Genomic DNA, 21284 nt, shown 5'->3' with positions numbered 1-21284 from the left:
TGGATGCATGGTTGATGGCTCCCTGACCACACACACACACACACACACACACACACACACACACACACCCTCTCATTCACCCGCCCCTCTGATGTCTGTCTTCTCTCATTCTTCATCTCATGCCGGCACTGAGTAAGTTTGTGTGTGCGTGTCAACGAGTGAGTGCATGTGTCTCTGCAAACTGTATGTTTGCGGTGAACGTGTAAATGTTTTTTTGTGGGGAATGTGAGCATGTTTGTGTGTATCAAGCTGCCATGTCTTTTCCAGCAATGTGTGTGTGTGTGTGTGTGTGTGTGTCTGTGCGTGGTCTACATGTAGCTCAGTGGCCTTTCACGCTGTTCATGAACTTTACAAGAGCATCTCATGAGGACACAGTCACTGCTCATCCACATCTAGCCTACTAGCATCAGCGGACAGCTGTGCTCTCTCCGTCTCTCCCTCCTACTCTCTCCCGCCTCCACACACACCAGTTAGAGGATGGAGCTCCCTCTGTGTTGGTGGTAGTTCAAGACAGACCGTCCTTGGCAAAGCCCTGCGCCTACTGTACTAGCTGAGGTATTAAGAGTCAGTACAGCATTAAAAGAAGCAAAGCCTGTATGTGCAACACCAGAAAAAATGGCTTCAAAGACAATATCATATTGATAAATCAGTGTCTCCCACTGCTTCTCTCCAAACTTAACCTGAAGGCAACATCTTTTATATTATACTTGCAAGATGTCTGAAAAAACATACTAGTCGGCACCTGCCTTGCTTTTGTAGCGCAAATTGCTAAAAGTACAACAATGCATGCATATGTACTATAATATCTTAGTTGTGTGTTGAATCTGAAAGCAAGAAAAGCTTCAGAAGCACATGCGACATGTTACGTTTTGATAAGAGCAGTGTCTGGAGAGAAACCTATTTAGCACTGATCATGAAGCTAAGGTAAAACATGTGTAAGTGTAGTTTACGGACTGTTATCAATCTTTCTGGGTCGACTGTAGTGTAGAAGCAAGCAGTGGTCAGGATCGAGGTCAGGATTTACCGCCTCCATTCCTCAGCTTCTCCTCCAACGATCCCTCAATGACAAACAGACAGACTAAAGTGCTGTCACAAATACCAGTCACAGTTTGTCTATTTTTATAGCTGAGTGAAGACACTGGGTTTTTCTGTGTGTGTGTGTGAGTGTCTCAAACACACCTGGCAGACCAGCCTCTGTGTTTGTTTGCATGTGTACACATGAACGCTCATCTGCGTGTGTGAACATGTGTGTGCATCCTCCTCCTTACATGTGATGGGATGGCTGAGCCTGTTGCCGTCGGTAACAACTTCCAGGAGGCAGGGAGGCTCGCTGTTGTGTCCAACATTGGATTGAAACCCAAACTGGGCTGTAGGCTAATTTTTGGTTTATTATTTTATTATTGTAATATTTATTATTACAAGAGTACAGTCTAATGTGCCTGCACCCCGAGAGGCAGAACAATATATTTTCATTTCATTTGGGTCCCAGACTGAAGCTCTGCTGTATGCCATCAACCTGGTGACGATGCCCTGCACCACCCTGTTAGTCCGCAGCATGCTACAGCATGCCAAGCTCTCTCTATCTATAGTTTGACTCTTTCTTTCTTTCTTCTTTCTTTCTTTCTTTCTTTCTTTCCTTCTTTCTTTCTTTCTTTATGTTTCTGGGAATTACTCTGTTTTGTTTTTGAGTTATGTGGAGAAAATAATGAAAGTGTTTGAAAGAAAATTACTCTTGGCTCTTGTGTTTTTAATCTTTATCTTTCTTTGTGTTGCTATATATATGTATATATATGCGCAGCATCCCCGATGCAGAGGGAGTGGTACAGGCCTGGTTGAGAGAGAGGAATATGGTAACTATAGCAACCTTAAGTGAATTTTCCTCTGTCAGCTGGCCTGTGTTTGGAGGGGGGGGGGGGGGTTTACCTCTAGAGACCAATGTTCTCAATGAGAGGGAGGATGGAGAGTTTGGCTGTATTGATGGAGAACCAGGTGAAGAACCACACAGAAGGACAGAGTGAGGTGAAAACAACAGGCAGTGTTAGATTATGTAAAGCTGTGTTTAATCTACATTTTTATTTTTATTTTTTGGTGTTTGAGGTTTATATCATCTGTGACAAAGCATGCTCATGGTGGATGCAACACCGCGTCCATCAACAAGTGTGCTGCTGCATCAGGTTTCAACATGGACATCTGACGCCATCTTCTGGTCCTAGATATGAACTACAAAAAAACAGCATAAAGGGGCTTCACTATAGGACACAGAGGACTTAGTTATAAACGTACTATTTAACTATAATGCCAATTATATTTGCTACCATGTAGGACATAAAGTATGTTAATCTTTACAGTGGCTTTAGTGAACCACCCGCCGGACTGACATGAAATTTCACAACCACATCTTTCATCCCTTGCAAATATTAGGCTGTATTTCTGTGTTAACCTTTTATACTCATCACTGTGGCTTTATGGTTGACTTTTCTTATTTATGGCATTCTAAAATATGAACACCAGTCCTTAAATAAATCTGTCAAGTAACATTTCCTTTCTGTAGCTAAAGTGGCCTACTTTTGCTGTCATTTCTGAACAGGCTAACTTGCTTCTAAAACTCTGAAAGTAACAATAGCCTACTAAAAGCAATAACTAAATGATTCGTAATACATATAGACCCTAACTTTTGGTGTGACTACCATAGTACATAGATTATATAGCATTAGTTTCACGTGTATCTGGCACTTTAAAGCTTCACTAACTAAGCTGAGATATGTTATGAGCGCATGAGAAAAAGATGTGAAATAGCAGGGCAGCGGATATCCGTCTGAGCCAATCACGAGAGAGCTCTTGAACACAGACGGGACTTGCAGCCAATCAGCGGAGGTAGTTCTATAATGTGGGCTGGTTTTGCAGCCAGATTTCAGATAATGTTATACACAGCTGTTTTTCTCGATTTCAAGAGTCATGGTAGAGTTCGGGGTCAGGAAAACTACATTTTGCACTAAATTCATTCACGGACACCGAGCAAAAGCTCTATTATCATCTGTGAGGTTTTCTTCCACATCGGCGTTTGATGAGGTAATGTCTCGGAAATTATTATGTTATTTCCAGTGGCGGCGGTAACTTTGGATCACACTAGCTGTGCTTTTAAACTGTAACCCCAGCACAATCTTGCGAGGAGTCGGGACTTTATCGCTGGGCTTTCAGCTCCTCGCACAAGTTGTGGAAAACCATGAGGACGGGGGACAGCGGTCCGACCGGCGGGGAGGGACACGGCGGAGGGACTCCTGGCTGCCGAGCTGCGCGCTGAACACAAACCAGAGCACTTTGGCTGCATATGAGGCGACTTGGTGAGATTATGGTTTATGGAAAAGCCTGCTGCTCTGTCGCCGCAGGTCCGCCAACAAAGAAAACCACTGTTACGTTTTTTTCATGTCAGTGCTGTGACCACTGTGTGTAAACAAACAGTGAACGTGTGGAGTGAGAGAAAAGTTGACTAATTAGCTCTGACTTTATGGCCACTCGAGAGTAACGCTGCTCACGCGCGCCTGCGCAATTACGCACCTACACATACACACGCTGCCCCCTTTGTTGTGGAGTTTACTCTCAGTTGAGAGTCTTGACATTTTAATTCCAGTTATTCACAGTACAATTACAGTTCAGTGTGAGTGGATGTGTGAGGATGGTGGAGAGCCGGAGCTGTGTGCAGAGGGAGGGGGTGTACCGCTGGTTCTCCTCCCTCACCTCAGCCCAGAGAGCAGAGTTCCTGTGCGGCCTTCTGGACCTCTGCGTCCCCATCGAGCTCCGCTTTCTCGGCTCTTGTCTGGAGGACTTGGCCCGCAAGGACTACCACTCCCTCCGGGATGCGGAAATCAAAGCTAACAACCCCGCCGACTTGTCGGGCCTCACTAACATCACGGACGAGGTGGTGCGCAGCAAGCTGCTGGTGTCCCTCGCCTTGCTCGGCTCGGACAACAGGGAGGCGGCGGGGGTCCTTTACCGGACTCTGACTCACATAGACACGGTGATTAATAACTACGGCCTGGCGCTGAACGACGGGAGGACCGAGGAGCAGTTTCTCTTACTGTTCACCATGGCCTCTCACCACCCGGCCTTCAGCTTCCACCAGAAGCAGGTGCTGAGGCAGCAGCTCAGCCAGATCCAGGACATCCTGCAGGTGAGAGGGATGCTCCCAGTGGAGAGCCACAAGAAAGTTCACACCTTTCACAGGGTTACAAGGAGTAAAGAGCACGTGCCCAGCTGTCAGACTGCATAAAATATCATTTGAAAATAATTTTACACTTTTTCATTGATTTTCAAGTGAAAAAAACTGACCATGACTGAATTATGTTGTTCAATGAATCATACTAGTAGAATGAAGTGTACAAAAACATGCAACTGAATCACTTGCCAAATTCATAGTAGATGGATAGATCAAGAGCAGACTGTGCCTTAGGAGTTACTTGTTTGGGAAGAAATGCCACTCTCATTTAGATGATCTGACGCAAAGAACTTGTTTCCCACAAATCCAGTTTAACTAAATTGGCCCACTCAGATGCCAACACACCTGCGAAATGAGAAATGGAAGTATATGGGGACAAACAGTATTAGGTGAAAAATGTCGCACATAGTGAAAGAGCCTTTCAGTTTGTTTTCATGTGGGTTCCCTGTCAGAGGAAGTGAAAGCAGATAATAAAAAGTCCTGTATAGAGTGTGAATGGCATAAATGAAAAACCATTATAACCAGTTAAAGTTCTACTCAGTGGCTGACAGAGAACATGCGGTTGCCCACTGTCTGAACAAAATGTTACATGACAGAGCTCATAAAGGAGGTGAGAGGGCAGCATGGTGCAGGCTGTTACTCTGCTGTGAATCCACATCTCTCTGACAAGGTGCCTCCTCCCAGATAAAAGACTCCCATAAAGTCAGAGCACTGGACGCTGCGGGCTTTGTTAACTTTGTAGAGTTATCACCACAGCCGCCCGTCCGTCAGGCCCCTGGCCACAGGCGAGCTTTTCACCTGCTCAGAGGGAAAGAAACGTCATTGTAGCAGGTGAATCGCAAACTAATTTCAGGTTTTTCTGAGGTCTGGCAGAGGAAATGTGTTACAGATGAGTACAGCACACTGGCATGTTATCTACACATCTAAATTACAGGTGAGAGGTGGTCAATGACAGGCTACCTCAGTCTTGTGTTACTGAGTGGTGAACAATGTCAATTACATGTTTGTAGGTGAAAGCTGACAGCGAGCAGTTTATGATGTCGGCCACAGCTCAGGTCAGATTAAAAAGATATTCTTGTTAGTTGACTTAGCTAAAAGAAGAACTGATGTGTCTTTAAAACCCATAATCTTTCATTTTCTGAGGAGTTTTAATGCAATAAATGGCATTTTAGGAATTCTAAAGTTGAATGTTTAACCCTGATGTTCTGTTTGGGGTCCTGGACCCTCATTAACAGCTCAAACAACATACATTGTTTTATTAACTTGATACTTGATACACTTTCCCTGATGTAATGAGACTTGCTGACTTCTGTTTGGGATCTCAGAGAACCCAGGTGTAAAACATTGTTAATACAATGGAACTTCATAATCCCTACATTTGTGATTGGGTTGATTCTACTTTTTACACAGAACTACCCTTCTCAAAAATGTCTACTTGGATTTCTGTTCATAAGAGGTCATACAAGGAGGTCTAATCTCGAATATAAGTAACAGCATCACATAGGAAAAAGACTTTATGTTCATGCACATCCCATACAACATATTAAATGTGAAATACTTCCTTGCTTGGCGTAATAACAATACTTTATGCTAATTTCTGTATCGTGTCACCTTGCCCAGTTTGTGGCAAAGGCAGTGACAATAGAAAATATGTGAGGCTTTCAGTTGGGTAGTATTAATAACGTTATATATTCGGACTTCAATGCGTTATTTGCACTTTCAGCATCATAGACAGCTCAACATAGAAATAATACAAACAATTCCCTTAAAGGTCACAGAAACAAACATATTTGCTTTGTTGAGTAAAAATTGTTTCAGTTTTTAATTAAAGGACCAGAAAATAATTGTGTGCACAAATGCATAACATGCCTTTAATCACAAATCATCTAATTATAAAAAACATTTGTGTACACCAACATATTTATTTATAGCTGAGACCTTAACCTTTCGTTTGCTGCTTGTTAGAATATTCTAACATAAATGATGCCAAAGTGTGCCAACTAACACTCCCCTACACAGGTATGCTGGAAGTCAGTAGAGTTGGGGGTGCTGAGAGAAGGACAGCCTATATAGTGACATCATACTGAATGGTGCGCGATATTCATGTTTTTCATAGTCATTCATGTGAATGGTCAGGATAACTTGTATCTATTAACAATAATTAACAACAATTTGAGAACGCTTTACACTACAGCAGACAGCAAACTTGAACACCAACAGACTGTGTGTCACAGCAGCCACAGCAGCTACACAGTGAAAAACAGGAACTAATGCAGGAGAACTGAAGGAGATGAAGAGGGAGGGACAGCGCCTGGACGAAAGAGAGAGATGTGGCCCACAACCAGTTCATCATAGTTTATAATGACGCAGCGCAGTGAAGATACAGATATTTCATAGAGGAGACGAGCATATCTGTCAGTCACTGTTAACAGACTCCAGTCTGCAGTGTGGTTCACACACTTGACCGATAAACCACAGAACTGTAGAGTAACATTAGGCTTCATGATAAAAAACATTTTTCTCATTCGCTCTGCCCGCCGCTTTACTGAGAAACTCTTCTTACAGTGATACAGTACAGGCTACAACATCAACATGTTCCCATCTCTTGTGATAAAAAGGCAGGGGATGCACCGATCCAACTTTTTCAGTCCAGATACTGATACCAATACCTGGGTTTTGGGTATCGGCCGATGCCGAGTACAGATGCGATACCAGGGAGACTGACAATCTGACAATGTTCTTTGGCATGCCACTTCTAGAGGTCATTAAGTTGGTTGTGTTACATTTTGCACTGCTACCGTCACCACCAGTGGCTTTGCAGTAATTGCAAGTAGCCGTAGAACTTGTTCCTAACTGCTCACCCCTTGTTTTTAGCTCTTTCCATGCTATGTTAGCTCTCATAGCAAAATGTTGGGGTCTACTGGTGCACTGTTCTACTGGTTACACGCGTAATTGAATTGAATAGATTGATAGATTTGAGTCAGTATCGGGCTGATATCTGATATCAGTATGGGAGTGGGGCATCCCTAAAAAAGACTAGAGATAAGTAGAAAAAGAGATGACACAACTGTCACATCTTACTCTAGCTGTGTTTTCCTTTTGGCCTTTTACTGGACATGTTGGTTGTTGCAGGTGAGCAGTGGAGGAGGAGGAGGAGGGGGGGAGGCTCAAGCTGCAGCCCCTGGCGGGGATCGAGCTGCTGTCTGTTACGCCCAGCCACACAACCACTATCACCATCAGACCGTGTCCTTGCCTCTGGCTTCGTGTTCCCCCGTTGCCTGTTCCCTGCCCGATGCCAGCGCCGCCTACCTGCCTCTGCCGGCCTGCCAACCCTGCCAGACACACTGCACCTGCTGCCACAAGGTAGGGAGCAACAAAGCCAGAGTTTAGCGGGCTTTGTTAGTTCATGTACGTTGAACAACAGAGCAAGATTCAGTTCTCTAAGAAATAAAGCAAATATGTAAAACAAAAGATTTAATTGATGGGTCTGTTAATGATATTAATATTCTGGGTTATTTGGGGGGAAATTGGGTCTTAGACTTTGAGCTAAGAATAGATGTATCAGAACCACGTCTGTTTCTGGACCACTGTCAATCTGCAAGAGCAAACAAAATACAAATGTGCAGCGATGGTGGAATAATGCTAAAAATTTAAGTAAACTGTTTTAATCAAACACTCTCCATTCAGAAAATGTGTTTAAATGGAACTTCAGTAAGTCAGTCAGCATTCATCTATGAAATAATGTAAGTGATTCTTCCACTGTCTGTTGTCCATGGCTGCTTTATCCTGTATGAAAAGCTTCTCCGTCAGTCCATTAAATCCCTGCAGTAGCTGAAGGCAAGACAGATGTGGTGATCAATCTGCAGCCTCTGATTTGAGAAATGGCGTCCGCTGTGTTTACCTTCATTAAATCACGTTTAAACACAGCAGACTTGTCGGTTATAACTTGGTTTTCTGTAGTTTATGCACGAGACATCGGATTACTACGGTCCAACAATCCTGTGTGTCTGCTTACTTTCTAACTTACTTTTTTTGCAAAAGTGGCATTACAACAACAAGACCGCAAGATAAGGTAAGCTGGCAGATTATCATAGATGAGTAACTAATTCATGTCTTCATGTTCCACAGCCAGAGAAAGCTTTAGTAACTTAAAAAAAAAAAAACATCTAGTCAACTACTAAGTTATTCTTCTCTCTGTTACAAAAAGGTGTCACTTCTTGTTTGCTGGACCCAGGAGTTTTGAGTTGCATAACATAAAAGCGTAAATGAACTGGCTACAGACTGAATGGCTGTGGTTAACATATGATATGCGATAAACATATTTGTCATAAGGAAAATTAATATTAGGGCCCAGGAAGGATTTACGTTGGACAACACTTCAGCTTATCCCGGCTCAGTTTGCTTTGCTGTACATAAAACACAGAGTGTATAAATGAACTCTCACAAGCGCTGAGCTGTGTACACATACAGGTGCACAAATCGGTGTGTGAAAGATTTTCAAGAACATGTGGGAATACTAAAAATACCAAAACAATGACGTGCATTGTTGATTTCCTCTTAGACGTTCATAATTCCCCTGAATTTCTTGACATTTTATGACCAGTCTAATGACTAGTCCCCAGCTAGTGGAACTGGACATGCAGTTTGAACCATCAGCCTTCTTCCTGGTGATGGTGAGCCAAATCCCTGACATGTGATAAATGTTTTGAATTGTGAATTGTGAAAGTGCTCTTCTTGTAAAACTAATTCTCTAACAACAAAATCGATGGTCAATCTAAAATAGTCCAAATATTGATGATAAAAGAGGGCAGGAGGAAAAAGACTCAAGTTGTTTACAACTAAATGTGGTCGCTCTGCCTGGGTGTGTTGTAATAAAAGGTGGAGATCATGGGGGGAGGGAGAGGAGGGGATTTCCCAGTGATGAAGGGCAGCTGTGGTTTATTAACCCTCTGTTACAGTAACATGTGGGATCATCTGCAGAGTGCTGAATAGGGATTCTTTAGACAAATCAGGACTTCTGAAATCTGAAAGAGAAAGATATTGACACTCTTATCAATGCGAGACGAGGAGTTAAACAAAGTTGAAGAAGCAACACGTAATTTGTTCCTGTCTTTCACACAGATGTAAACACACATATACATATAAACACTTATATGCTCACACAGAAACAGGCAGGCACACTGTTTGAACATGTGTGAGCAGTGAAGGGAAAGTACCCAGCCCGGAGAGCAGCGTTTGTATTTAGTGTTTTGTTGCCCTTGGCTCCTGCTTAGTGCAGGTCAGCACATTTCTCTATGCTGAAATCAACCCTCTGTGGTGTGTGTGTGTGTGTGTGTCTCCAGTGAATCCCCAGGAAGTTATAAATGCTCTCTCTCTCTCTCTCTCTCACTCTCTTTCCTTCCCCCAGCTCTCTCAAGGGAATGGCTGGGTTTCATTGCAAACTAGAGCATACATTTTCTATAGTAGAGCAGATACTGTCACATACTCGAAATATATATTTGACACAATAGCTTTCATAACTGCAACCGTATGTAACTCCGCTATAGCAGGGTTTGAATTAGCATCAGTGCTGGCAGTCTGGAGGTCTGTAGTTGAGTAAATGAATAAAAATGAAGTAGCACAACATGTAAATACTCATTTATTTTGTGCAAATGTACTTACTTCCCACCCCTGCAACTAAAGCAGACTTCAATGCTTCTTGCCCCAGGATTTTAAATAAACTTGCATGAGTTTGTTTTAACGCAAAGCAGCTGGATGCCGAGTCACTCCAGAGGAAAGATTGTTGAAATAGATTTTCTCCAGCGGGAACCAGCAGACAACAGAAGTGCAGTGGTATAAACAGCACATACAGTACACGGGTCACATCTGCTGGGCCTGTACAAACCTGCATGATCACCCTATTGTGAGTGCTTTATGTATCTATAAAAAACAACACCAGTGTCAGATTAACCACAGAGACTTTTGTAGCAGAGGGAGGAGGAGGAGTTGCTCACAGTCTGTGTTTTAGAGTTTTCAGTCTTGTTTTACTTTACAGTTGCTACTAGCAGGGAGATTCACATGCTGTCCAAATATCTGGAACATAATCTTAATTTCATTTCCACACTCCTTGTTTTTCTGTTTCCTCCTCGTAATCCTTCGGCTGATTCATGTTGTTCTCATGAGTGTTCTCAGCGTAACAGAGTCAGACTCTCCTTCCCCTCACTTACGGTCTGCACACAGAGCAGAGAGTTGGCAGGTTGGGCAAGTAACATGCGGATGTGGCAGTAGCGCACTTAATTGTTTTCAGATCTACTGCCTCATGCTGTGTGTGTGTGTGTGTGTGTGTGTGTTTGTAGGCAATAGCACATGTAGGTTTTTGCTCACACTTCTAACTTTTAATTTTTAATTTTATAAATTGTTTTCCTGTTGAACTGTATGACATATGGCGATCCAAAAGTGGAAGAAGTAACCTATTTAACTGCTTTAAACAGGGGTAGATACACACTGCATCTACCAACTGGTTATAAACATAGCAATGTATGTACAGTAAATGTAGTATCTAAAATGCTGACTGGACCATTCAGTCCACATCCAGTACATTACACAGAGCATAGTGTCCAGTATTGTAAAATACAGCAAATGATTAATCTTCTAAGTTTATGGTTATGATTAACCCTTATTTACACACAATCTCATTTAAGTGAGAACGACTCTGGAAGAACGGTAGTGGTGAAATTTCCATGATGAACAGATACTCTGTATGCAGCTCAAATAAGTGCCCTTGTAATTAATCACATAAACGATTTATTATCATGGCAAATTGTTAGTAGGCAGAGTACTGGCCTGGAGTAATATGCTAAAATGTTGTGGGCTCTAGGGATTTACAAACTGTGCTGTTTGTCTTAAAGAGTGACTGAGACTGTGGTACGTGGGTTACCATGCTAATTTTTTGCTTTCAGTAAAACATGCATTAACCTTCAATTCATAAACAATAGACTGGGTGATACAAATCTTTTCTTATTATACAAACTTTAAAACCCTTAAACCTGCTTGAACCTGATAATACTGACATATTATCACCTTGGAAAGTTGATATGGTGAAATTTACACATCCAGCAGAGATGTAGCAACATTAGCATTCATTTGGAGTTGTGTTTGTCTCCTTTACGTTCCGTTTTGGTCTGATCTCAGCCTCTCAAATGTGAGAATTTGCTGAATGTCTTTATTTTATATCATTGTAAATCGGATGTCTGGGTTTCGAGCCATTGGTCGGACAAAAATAGATATTTCAAATCGTCCCAAAAGACCAAAACAATGAGCTGAAAGATGCTTAAAGTTGAGAAAAACCGCAGCGTTGGAAGATAATTCTCTGCGGGTTTGTCACTTTGGGTGACACTTTTCACATTATACATAATCAATCATTAGATCCATTGTTAATATAAAAATATTGATTAGAGCAGCTTTGAAGAGCTATACTAATAGAAGTTATGGACAAATATCTTAAAGAGAAAATCCATCCCAAAACACTTGATATTGTTGCCTGGTGTTTCTTGGTGTATTTTACTTACTGCCTGGACAAATGCAGATTCACAGTGGGACAAGATAATCTTTCATCTTTTTTTACATCAAAGGGTTCATGTCAAATTTTGCATCATAGTTCTGCAGAATCAAAGAGAAAGGGCCGTTTCCCAGAGGTGCCATTTTGGACCACTTTTCAAATTCTTAAACAGAAAATAATCCCATGTCTGCTGTCTGGGGATTCTTGAAAGTTGTTCTGGGCTGCTTTCACGCCTAACCTGTTGGGTTCAGTTAAAACGAACCCTGGTGCATTTGCCCATTCGCGGTTGTGTGGTTCATTTGTGAAAGCTATCAAAATAACCCTTGGCGTGGTCTAAACAACAAGACTGAGATGTTAATAATCTGTTTTACATATACACATTAGAAGTATGACTAGCATGACTTGCTGTCATTCATTGGTCTCTCTACATGGATCCTGATGATGTGGGATGACAATCGCTAATACTGTCCCCTGTGAGTTACCTGTCAGTCTGTAAAGGCCATGTTTAATCCTCTCGGTTAATTTAGTTTACTAGTAGTTTACTAATCATAGAAAGATTGTTTTGAAAACAGGAGGATCTTATGGTGGAGTTTTCAAAAATGTAATTGTTAGGGAATGACAATAGTTTGCATGCTGCAGTTTATAGACCAGGTTCGGAGAGTTTGCCGTTCTTCAGCAAAGCACATCAATCCCAGTTTCTATCGAAGCAGTCAGTTCGTCCAACAGTAAAACTCAGCAACCGGGTTTAAATGTGTGTTTGGATGTCAACTCTCTCTCTTTACAACTGCTCCTCGAGGGCATTGCTATAAATAAGAGCGCCCTCTCACTGGACGATTCTGGTTAAATATTGGTTTGCTCTGCCCTGCCAGATCTTTCTCCTCACTTTGTTTTAGCTCTGTGCCAGCCCCGGAGAAGGCGCTGCTTAGTGTTCAAGTTTGTTCAAGCAGTGACAGCACAGGATGGGCGGACTCAATGTGGAGGTCTGCAGCCCGAGCCACAACCAACAGTGGAAGTTCACCCTGAATTTACAATCATAGGGGGCGCTACAGACCCTGCGAAGGGTTGGAAATTAGATAGACACCAACAGACTCTGAGACCCGTATAAAGAGATGGAAATAGACTCGAGGAAAAAGACAAACTTGATGGCAGCACAGCAAAGCGTTGCATTCATCTCGATGGTTGTTGAATGCTGCCGTTTGTGTTTTTGTGCCCATGTAGGACTGTGAAGGCAACTGGTTAAGAGGAGTGGGGAAACTGCGTAGGACTGTTTCCATGTGCTCGCATGAGAGCAGGCGCAGAATTTGCTATTCTCTCTCTTTTTTTTTTGCAATTGACTCATCTGTAAGCAAAGAAATCCCACCTTGAAGTCACTGTTATATTGGTACCACACATGCTGCAGTGTACTGTATATAGTTGTCCCTGACCTCTGCTCTGTGGTTTTAACTTTACTGCCTTTGCTGAATGATCTCTCACCCCTGTGCCCCAGAGCCAGACCAGAGAGGCCGGTAAAGTCTCAGGGCCAAACTCAGGGGTCACCGTGGGACGACGAGACCAAGCGTTCAGCCAGGACCTCACCCCTCCTCACCCTGACCTCCCTCCCCCTCCTCCTCCTCCCCCTCTTCCTCCACCACCACCACCACCTCCTCCTCATTTGCCTCGTCCTCTGCCTGCTGGGCAAGGCCAGGATGCATCAGCACCAACCAAGAGCCACGAGGGGAAAGCAGGAAAAGGTGAGCTCCTGGAGTCATTGCATTTCTTGTTTTTGTATTCCTGCTACATTTCTAAATTGTTGCTTCACTTCCAGAAAAACATGTTGGACTATTTATAGTACATGTGAGCTTCTGTAATGGAGATATTCTCTACTGTGCTGTTGAATTATATTACTCTTTACTTTTCTTGATCTCAGAAAATTGTGTATGTATGTATGACCTCACTCCAGCCTCCATCTGTGCATATAGGCAAGTGTATGTGTCATGCTATACATTCAGTTAAGCTTGGTTGAACAAGATGTGGCATGCTGGCACGCTACAACTTTGCTTAAAGAATGCTGCCCTAAGGCTTAGGTGTGTGTGTCTGTGTTTGTGCACTTAAGCATGCACATGGTTTCAGGTTCAGGGTGATCGGTGATTGCAATCATCACAAAACGTTCTGAATCAATGATTCCCTCTATGATAAAACTTTAGGATATGTCTCAATATTTTCTTCAGTAACGCCAGATCTACCTATTGTCATGCATTTCTACAGTACATTGAATGAAATTAAATAAGTGAAATGAGCTCTCCCTTTTTTCAGTTAAATCTATCAGTAACAACAACCTAATGCTGCCTATTGACAGGAGATACACTGCAGAATATAAACATTTACTTTTAGTTGTGTTTCTGGATACCTGTCAAATATAATATTTATAATATTTACTCTTTTTTGTCTCTTTTTGACAGAACTTTTTGTTCTGTTTTGATCTTCACCAACACCTGAGCAAAATACCTGGCTCTTTAGCTACAAAATATTTGCATGTTTTTTTTTTTCCCGCTAGTTACTAACTTTGTCTGTCTTCTGTTTGGTGCTGGCAGGTAGCGTTCAGGTGGTTTATCAGAGCTTTTTTTGCTGACTACAGCTGCCCGCTGTGGCCGGAAATAGGGCTGCAGCTACCGATGATTTTAGTAATTGAGAATTCTACAGATTATTTCATCGATTGATCGAGTAATCGTACTTTTGCTTGGCGGCGTGCCATCCCCCCGGATCAGCTGTGTAAGTCATGACTGTGACGTTGCAGCCCAAACTCCCGGCTCAACCAGGACGAAGAACACTAACAATAATCGCATGTTTATACAATTACAGCTGAGGAATACAGCTTACTTTTGCTAGCCTTCAACTCAACAACCAATCATGATTTAAGTTAAATGCTAAAGTTGCTGTTACTGTCACCCTGCTGTTACTGTGCGAAACAGTGCACTCTATGGTTATATGGAATAAACAAAGCATCGATGCAAAGAATTTGTGTCGATGTTTTTTAGTAATCGAATTATTCAAATGAATCGATAAATTGTTTCAGCCCTAGCCGGAAACGAGGTGATTGACATTGAACCAAAACAAAGTTGTCGACCGTACAACCATAACAATGAGCTGAAAGATGCTAAAACGTTTTATAAATCTGACAGTTGGGCTATAATTATTTGTGGGTTCATCCCTCTTACATTACATATGGTCATATTGATTTGGGAAGTTTTAAGAGCTAACATGTTTTCAAATAATTAGTGTACACATCCAGCAGACATGCCAAATTAGCTTTCACTTGGAGTTGTGTTTCTGTTCATGTTGCAAATGTCCAAGTCCAATATTCACTCTTACTTCTCTGTTTAGTCTCCACCAACTCCAAAGAAATATATCTAGATCTTTAGCTGCTAGCCTAAAAGCCTATTTGGTACTGAATAGCTAGCACACTTGGTTTATCAGGGCTAGCTAAAAGTAGCATCCTGTTGCTACTGGAAACAAGTAGACAAGACATTTTGGCATGTCATTGCAGGAGAAGCACAGGTGTAACTGATAACATTAAAACGAATGCAAGTTCCTGGATGAGCAAGTTCCTGGGTCCTGGTATTGTGCATGCTGCCCCACTGATCGCTGGAACACTTGGAACAGAGCCATTGTTAACGAAATGTGTTACACCTGCACTTTTCCTGCTATGACAAGTCAAAATTTCTGCCGTGAAAAGGTCTATAAGATGGACAAAGGTGTGAATCATCCCACCCTAACAGGGTCAAGAAAACTGCCAGGACACTGAGGGTATTGTAGGGTGACCATATTTTTGTTTTCAAAAAAGAGGACAGCGGGGGCAGGAGGCAGACAGACACCCGCAGTGGATGGAAGTGTGGGGCTGGGGGGATTCAAGTAATTGGTGGCACCGTGGAAATGTGTACTGCAGAGGCTCTATCCTACTGGAGGAGTAACTGGTATAAATTAGTGTATTAGTACAATATTATAACAAGAAATAAAAAAATGTATACAGTATAATACTAATATATTTATAGGTTGCACTTTATTTGGTTAATGTCTGCCTACAGATTGTTTATAGTTAGTTTCATAATGGTACATTGTTCTCAGTAATTAAATCCTGGTCTACATGGTGGTTAGTCTCTAATTTGTTGATGCTATGTGCTAACTTGTCAATAATGATAAGGAAAAGAGGTGGTATTATGCTCATTTTCAGGTTTACATGGTTTCATTTTCAAAAAACACCATACTGCACATTGCTGCAGATCCTCTTTTCACCCTGTGTTGAACGCTTCGTTTTAGCTATGGAGTGATACATCTTGCCTCTATATGATCTTTGTTGGGAGTTGCACTTGTGCAGTACCTAGTTAAGGACTACTAGCAAATCAGAAGCTTCGGTTCAGCTGTATATGTTCCCCATACCAGTTTAGCAACATGGACTGGAGCAAGAGAGTGGTGAATTATTAATCTGTAACAAAAGTATCTTTTATCCATAAAGTTTTAACTGAGCTCTGTCTCTACATCACAGGAACAACTTTGTGTCCATTGACTGCCTGGAGGGCAGCTAGTGTTTGGAAGGGAGAGGAGATTCAGCAGGCGGACGTCTTGTCACTGGTGTTTTTCCACCGGTGTTTTTGAGGGCATGTTGGACTAGCCGCTTGGCGAGCGTTATGACGTGCATTTTGCTGTGACGTCACAGGGATGAAAGGGAAGTAAAGGTTGGTCTACAAACGAGCTGTTTTCAGGCAGTTCAGAGCAGTGTTTTCTGTGGGAGATGGGAACACCCTTTGGGCTTTTTCACTTTGCAAACCTATTACATGCACAAAAAAGATATATAACTCAATAAAGGAGAGAGAAAATGCCAAAAAGCATAATACCATCTTTTTAATGTCCCATCCAGGCTGTGATTGGTTGGTTCAAAGAAAGTGACATTGATGAGCAACTTTATGCACACGATTCTGAGATGCAGTTAGACCAATGTTTGTGTGAAGGACGTACAGGCCTACAAGACCGACCAATGGTGGCATGCCAGAAGACGGGACCTAAAGAGAGAGGTCAAAGCAATGCAAAAACACACACAATATGAATACCGACTGTCGAAAGCTAAAGCCGTATCCAGGACATTTTGGGCGATTTAGAAATCCCGGCAGCACGCATTTTTTAGGTCCCAAAAACAGGACATGTCCGGGAAAAAGAGGACATGTGCTCACCCTTGTAATTTCTGTTAAGCACAGTCTGTATTTGGCCACAAAGTCCTGTGAAGAGGTCTAATCAGGCAAAGTGAAAACTTTGTGGGTGTAGAACATACACAGAGCATAGATGACAGTGACACTGAGTTATTGGTTTTCATAAGGCAATTAGTTTATCTAGGATATCTTCCATTATCATTCATTTGAAATCAATCGTCCAGTGACCAGCTGGTGTACAGTATGTTGTTTAAGGTGGGCCCCGTGCCTCTGTCTGTAACACAATACTCAACTATCTCACTACCTCATGGTCACACCACATAGCTGTCACCAGCGTAACACGCACACACACACGTACACACACAGAGTTGTATTCAGCATGTTGAAACGCATAAAACGCAAATGCAGAGAAGCGTACACACATACACACGCCCACAGGCACACACAATTAACTTTATATGCCATGTCCTGCCATTTTCCCTCTGTGTGTTTACAGTTTTTGCTACCTCAGCCCAGGCAGAATGAGCCACACCTTTTTTTTTTATGTGTTTTCCTAGCACACACACATAAACTGTAGTTGTGAAGTAATATAGACACACAGGCAACATGAGGGATCTTAATCAATATTCATTATCATCTTTATTAAGAGACTGAAACTCTTTTGATCACATTATCGGCATGTCATGCACACATACTCTTGAACATCATCCCATCAAGTGTGGGAGTGCATAGTGTGGTATTTAGGGTGCAAAATGGATCTCTGCTCCATCCAGCAGGGGCACTGCAGAGTGAGGACACTCACACAGCTGCAGGTATACTCTTGACTAAAGTTAAATAAAATCACTAGAAGGTTTTAAACATGATTGTAGCATGGTGGTATGTCCAACAGGGGACGCTTGGTGAGGGATGGGTGTGTGTGTGGGGGGGGGTGCGAGCGACTCCTCTGTCTTTACACCTTAACCCCCAGCTTTATTCATCGCCTCCTTTACTCTTCCCCTCTATTCCCCTCCCCTGCTGCTTGCTTCTGTACACCTCATGTTCAACTCAGTTTTACTTATATAGCGCCGAATCTCATGGCACTTTTCATATAGAGCAGGTCTAGACCGTACGCTTTATAATATTAATGTGGTTCCAGGCAGAGTTTTGGAGTCTAAAATGTCTAAATCAACACATGCAGGTCTTCTGTTCAAACACACGCCGATGTATTTAGCATTCCCACCCTTTCAATTTACTCTCACCTTCTATCTAATGACATGGATCCAATGTCAGTGGAGCAGCCCCAACCTGCCTCTTCACCTGAGGCACGCAGCCAGACATAGAAGTAGACATATGCGCAAATAATCCAAGATGTTTGCACACATGTGAAGGCATACAGTCTTCATTCATGTGTGAGTACAGACAGATTTGCTTCAATATATTAATTGTTAACATGGATGTCCAAAAAATAGGGGTCAGAATGCATTTTGACAGGAGACCAAGTTTAAACTAAAAATGTCACAATATAAAGCCATGATATAAAGCCGTCAGTTTTAAATATAAATATGTGCTCTTAAGTTACACTGGGTGATTGAGAGTGATGGTGGGGAGGTCATTTGGCCTGTCAGGAGTTCTCCATATGTAACTGCCTTAACAGTCTTGAAGGCTGGTACCAGGCAGCCAGTGGGGAGAGTACAGGTTGGATCAGACAGATAACAGAATTTGGGCAGGTTGAATCCCAGGTGGGGAGCGCCATCATGATTGAGTTGTACAGTAGCAGCTGTGGGTAGGGCTTTGGCAGCATGGTCAGAACAGAGTTTCTGTCCAGATGGAAAATGTGATGGACAACATGGACAGTCATGTAGCTGCCAGACCGTGAATATTCAGATATAGCTGACATATCTTGGAGGATGAATGGAAAAGCAAGACAAGGAGCTCTCACAATTACTTAGATCTCACAGATGAGTTTGGCTCACTTGGCTCACTGGAAGGTGGCAGAGGCTACTGAAAGGAAGCTGAAGGAAGAGTATGTGTTATAGTTGGGATATATATTGACAAAATACTCTCATATGGAGGCATGGATTTGAATATGAAGGGAGATAAAAGACAGTAATTGGAAGAGGATAGCAAGTAGTGTTGCAATTTGCCATTGTGGATTGTTATTTCTGTTAACTGATCCAATATTTTGGGGGTGAGCAATATGGTTAAAATCATTTATAATTTTTTATCATGATATTGATAAATATTGTGATCTGTTGTATTTCTCAACAGAAAAATCTGTAGAGAAATTGTTAATGGATAAAATAACCAGACATGTCTGACTGTTTTTGGCCAATCCAGCAAATCAAGTGACACACAAAAATCCAATATTGCCATAAAGCAGCTCTTTCAATTTCGAACATTTCTTACATGAACGAATAGATACCACAGTATTAACGGTAATTCAAAGTCAGTTAAGCTAGACACATTTGTATGATCTGATTGCATTTATCAAAATATTGTACACCCCTGGAATGTTTAGTCTCGACTATGCTTTAGAATTCCCATTTCATTTTCTCAGTGTTCAAGATGATATCTTTAAATTATTTGTTTTGTCCAACAAACAGATCAAAACACAATTATATTCCATTTATAGTGATATAAAATGGAAAAAATAGCAAATCTTTAAGGAAACTTGAACAATTGAATGTTTGGCATTTGGCTCATGACTGAATTAAAATAGTTGTTCATTAGAAACTACAAAAACTGGGGCACTTTCACTTCTTAAACTGAACTGTAAATGACAAAAAGCGACACCTTGATGGTACTGAGAAGTAAAATATCTAATTAGATTTTTAATGTGAACCATAGGAAACTACTAGTAAAGAGGGTTTTTTTGCAGTGCAGGATTCATTCTGTAATAATAACATTTGTCATTTGATGTTGTTTTCACTTCATGTCTTGCAATACCAGCCACCTACTCATAGCTCTTTTTTGAACAGATTAAATGCATGTAGTTGCGGAAGCAGAGTCCCAGTGAGAAATCTCTGCACCTGGGGAAGTAATCAACATGGAGTCACCAAACGTTGCACACACTGTACACTGCAGTCATTTTGTGCTATGGGTCGGTGGTATCGAGACAAAGCACAAACAGTGCAGGTGATCTGCCTGTTTCCATCAAAATAGTTACACCTGAAGACAGGATTAAACAACTTCACTTGTAGCATCTGGTTTTGTTTCCTTTGAGACTAGACCAAGTTTAAATTCCTCCAGGCCCTTTAAAATAATAAACCCTAAATGACTGATGTGTTAAAGCAGCTGTCTCCAACGTGTGATGTTAATCATCTGTGAAACGATCTCTGCTTCATCCAGTGGTCATTGAGAAGGTGATGCTGAGAGGAGTGACACACAAGTCTGAAGACACCAGTGAATATGTGTTTGAGGTGGGTCCAGTGTAAACACAGATACACGCACGCTGTTGACTCCTGCTGACTTTTCCAGTTTTTATTCCATTTATCTCTCCATCTTTTTACCCTTTCCATCCACCTGGTTTTCTGCTTCCTCTGCTCCATCACCTCCGCCTTCCCCTTCTCCTCATCCTGCATCCTTTCCACTCCCCCCTCCAGGCCAGCTGGTCAGATGGTTTTGTGTCATCTGTTGTCAGAACTCAGCAGGAGGTGACAGAGCTGCTGTCCCAGGTCAGGACCACCACTGAAACACACTTTCCCTGATTGATAATAATAATCTCAGATGATACTCAGGTTCAGAGAATAATAAAAGGGCTTAATTACTGTTTATTCTACAGAATAAAGTATAAAGGGTCTGTAAAAAATATTAATGAATGGATCCCTTTTCCTTCTGTTTCTGATTTAAAGCTTTTTCTGTTGCTATGGTAGTATTGACACAAATATGTGGTAATATGTCACCCTTCTTACACCCATCTTAGTACAAAAAAAAAAAGAAAATCTTTTTTCACAATTATAAATACATCTGACATTGAAAAAACATCTAGAACGTAAATTATGTTCATACAAAGTGCATGCATATCTTTGGATAAGATTTTCTTCTCAATTGTTAAAATACTTCTTTCTATCACTATGCTCATTGTACCTTATTAATCATTGCGGGAACATTTCCTAATATACATAATTATATATATTGTTGTTTATTTTGCCTGATACGTTCAGATTCCAAACGTCAGAATCACCACCACCCTAAAGCGTGAGATTTTTATGTGACCTCAGTGGGATTAAAGCCCACAACCTTAGCACTGGTAGCATAGTGCTCAAACTAACATTTGTTATATTTGACTAAACAAAACGTATATGTTGCAGTAAAATACTGTACTGTTTGTCTTTATTGATCACACTAATAATTGGATAGAAATTATGTAAATTGATTT

At 41.6% G+C, this 21284-nt stretch overlaps 1 protein-coding gene across 3 annotated transcripts in view; it reads left to right on the top strand.

The window, feature by feature from the left end:
- Positions 1 to 2968: 2968 nt before the first annotated feature.
- zcchc14 (zinc finger, CCHC domain containing 14) overlaps positions 2969 to 21284 on the top strand; it is a 32254-nt gene continuing 13938 nt past the window's right edge. For all 3 annotated transcript variants that reach the window (XR_006822701.1, XM_046036539.1, XM_046036538.1), the window contains exons 1-5: positions 2969 to 4168; positions 7346 to 7576; positions 13237 to 13480; positions 20255 to 20325; positions 20509 to 20580. Coding sequence is in view for 2 of the 3 variants with exons in the window: in XM_046036539.1 (XP_045892495.1) it covers positions 3674 to 4168; positions 7346 to 7576; positions 13237 to 13480; positions 20255 to 20325; positions 20509 to 20580 (1113 nt within the window). In the remaining variant the exon portion in view is untranslated. The remainder of the gene's footprint in view (positions 4169 to 7345; positions 7577 to 13236; positions 13481 to 20254; positions 20326 to 20508; positions 20581 to 21284) is intronic.

The sequence above is a fragment of the Micropterus dolomieu genome, linkage group LG22 (genome assembly GCF_021292245.1).
Source record: "Micropterus dolomieu isolate WLL.071019.BEF.003 ecotype Adirondacks linkage group LG22, ASM2129224v1, whole genome shotgun sequence".
In the NCBI taxonomy this organism is placed as follows: Eukaryota; Metazoa; Chordata; class Actinopteri; order Centrarchiformes; family Centrarchidae; genus Micropterus; species Micropterus dolomieu.
Note: the sequence above shows the minus strand (reverse complement) of the source record. Positions and strands in the feature narration are given on the sequence as shown.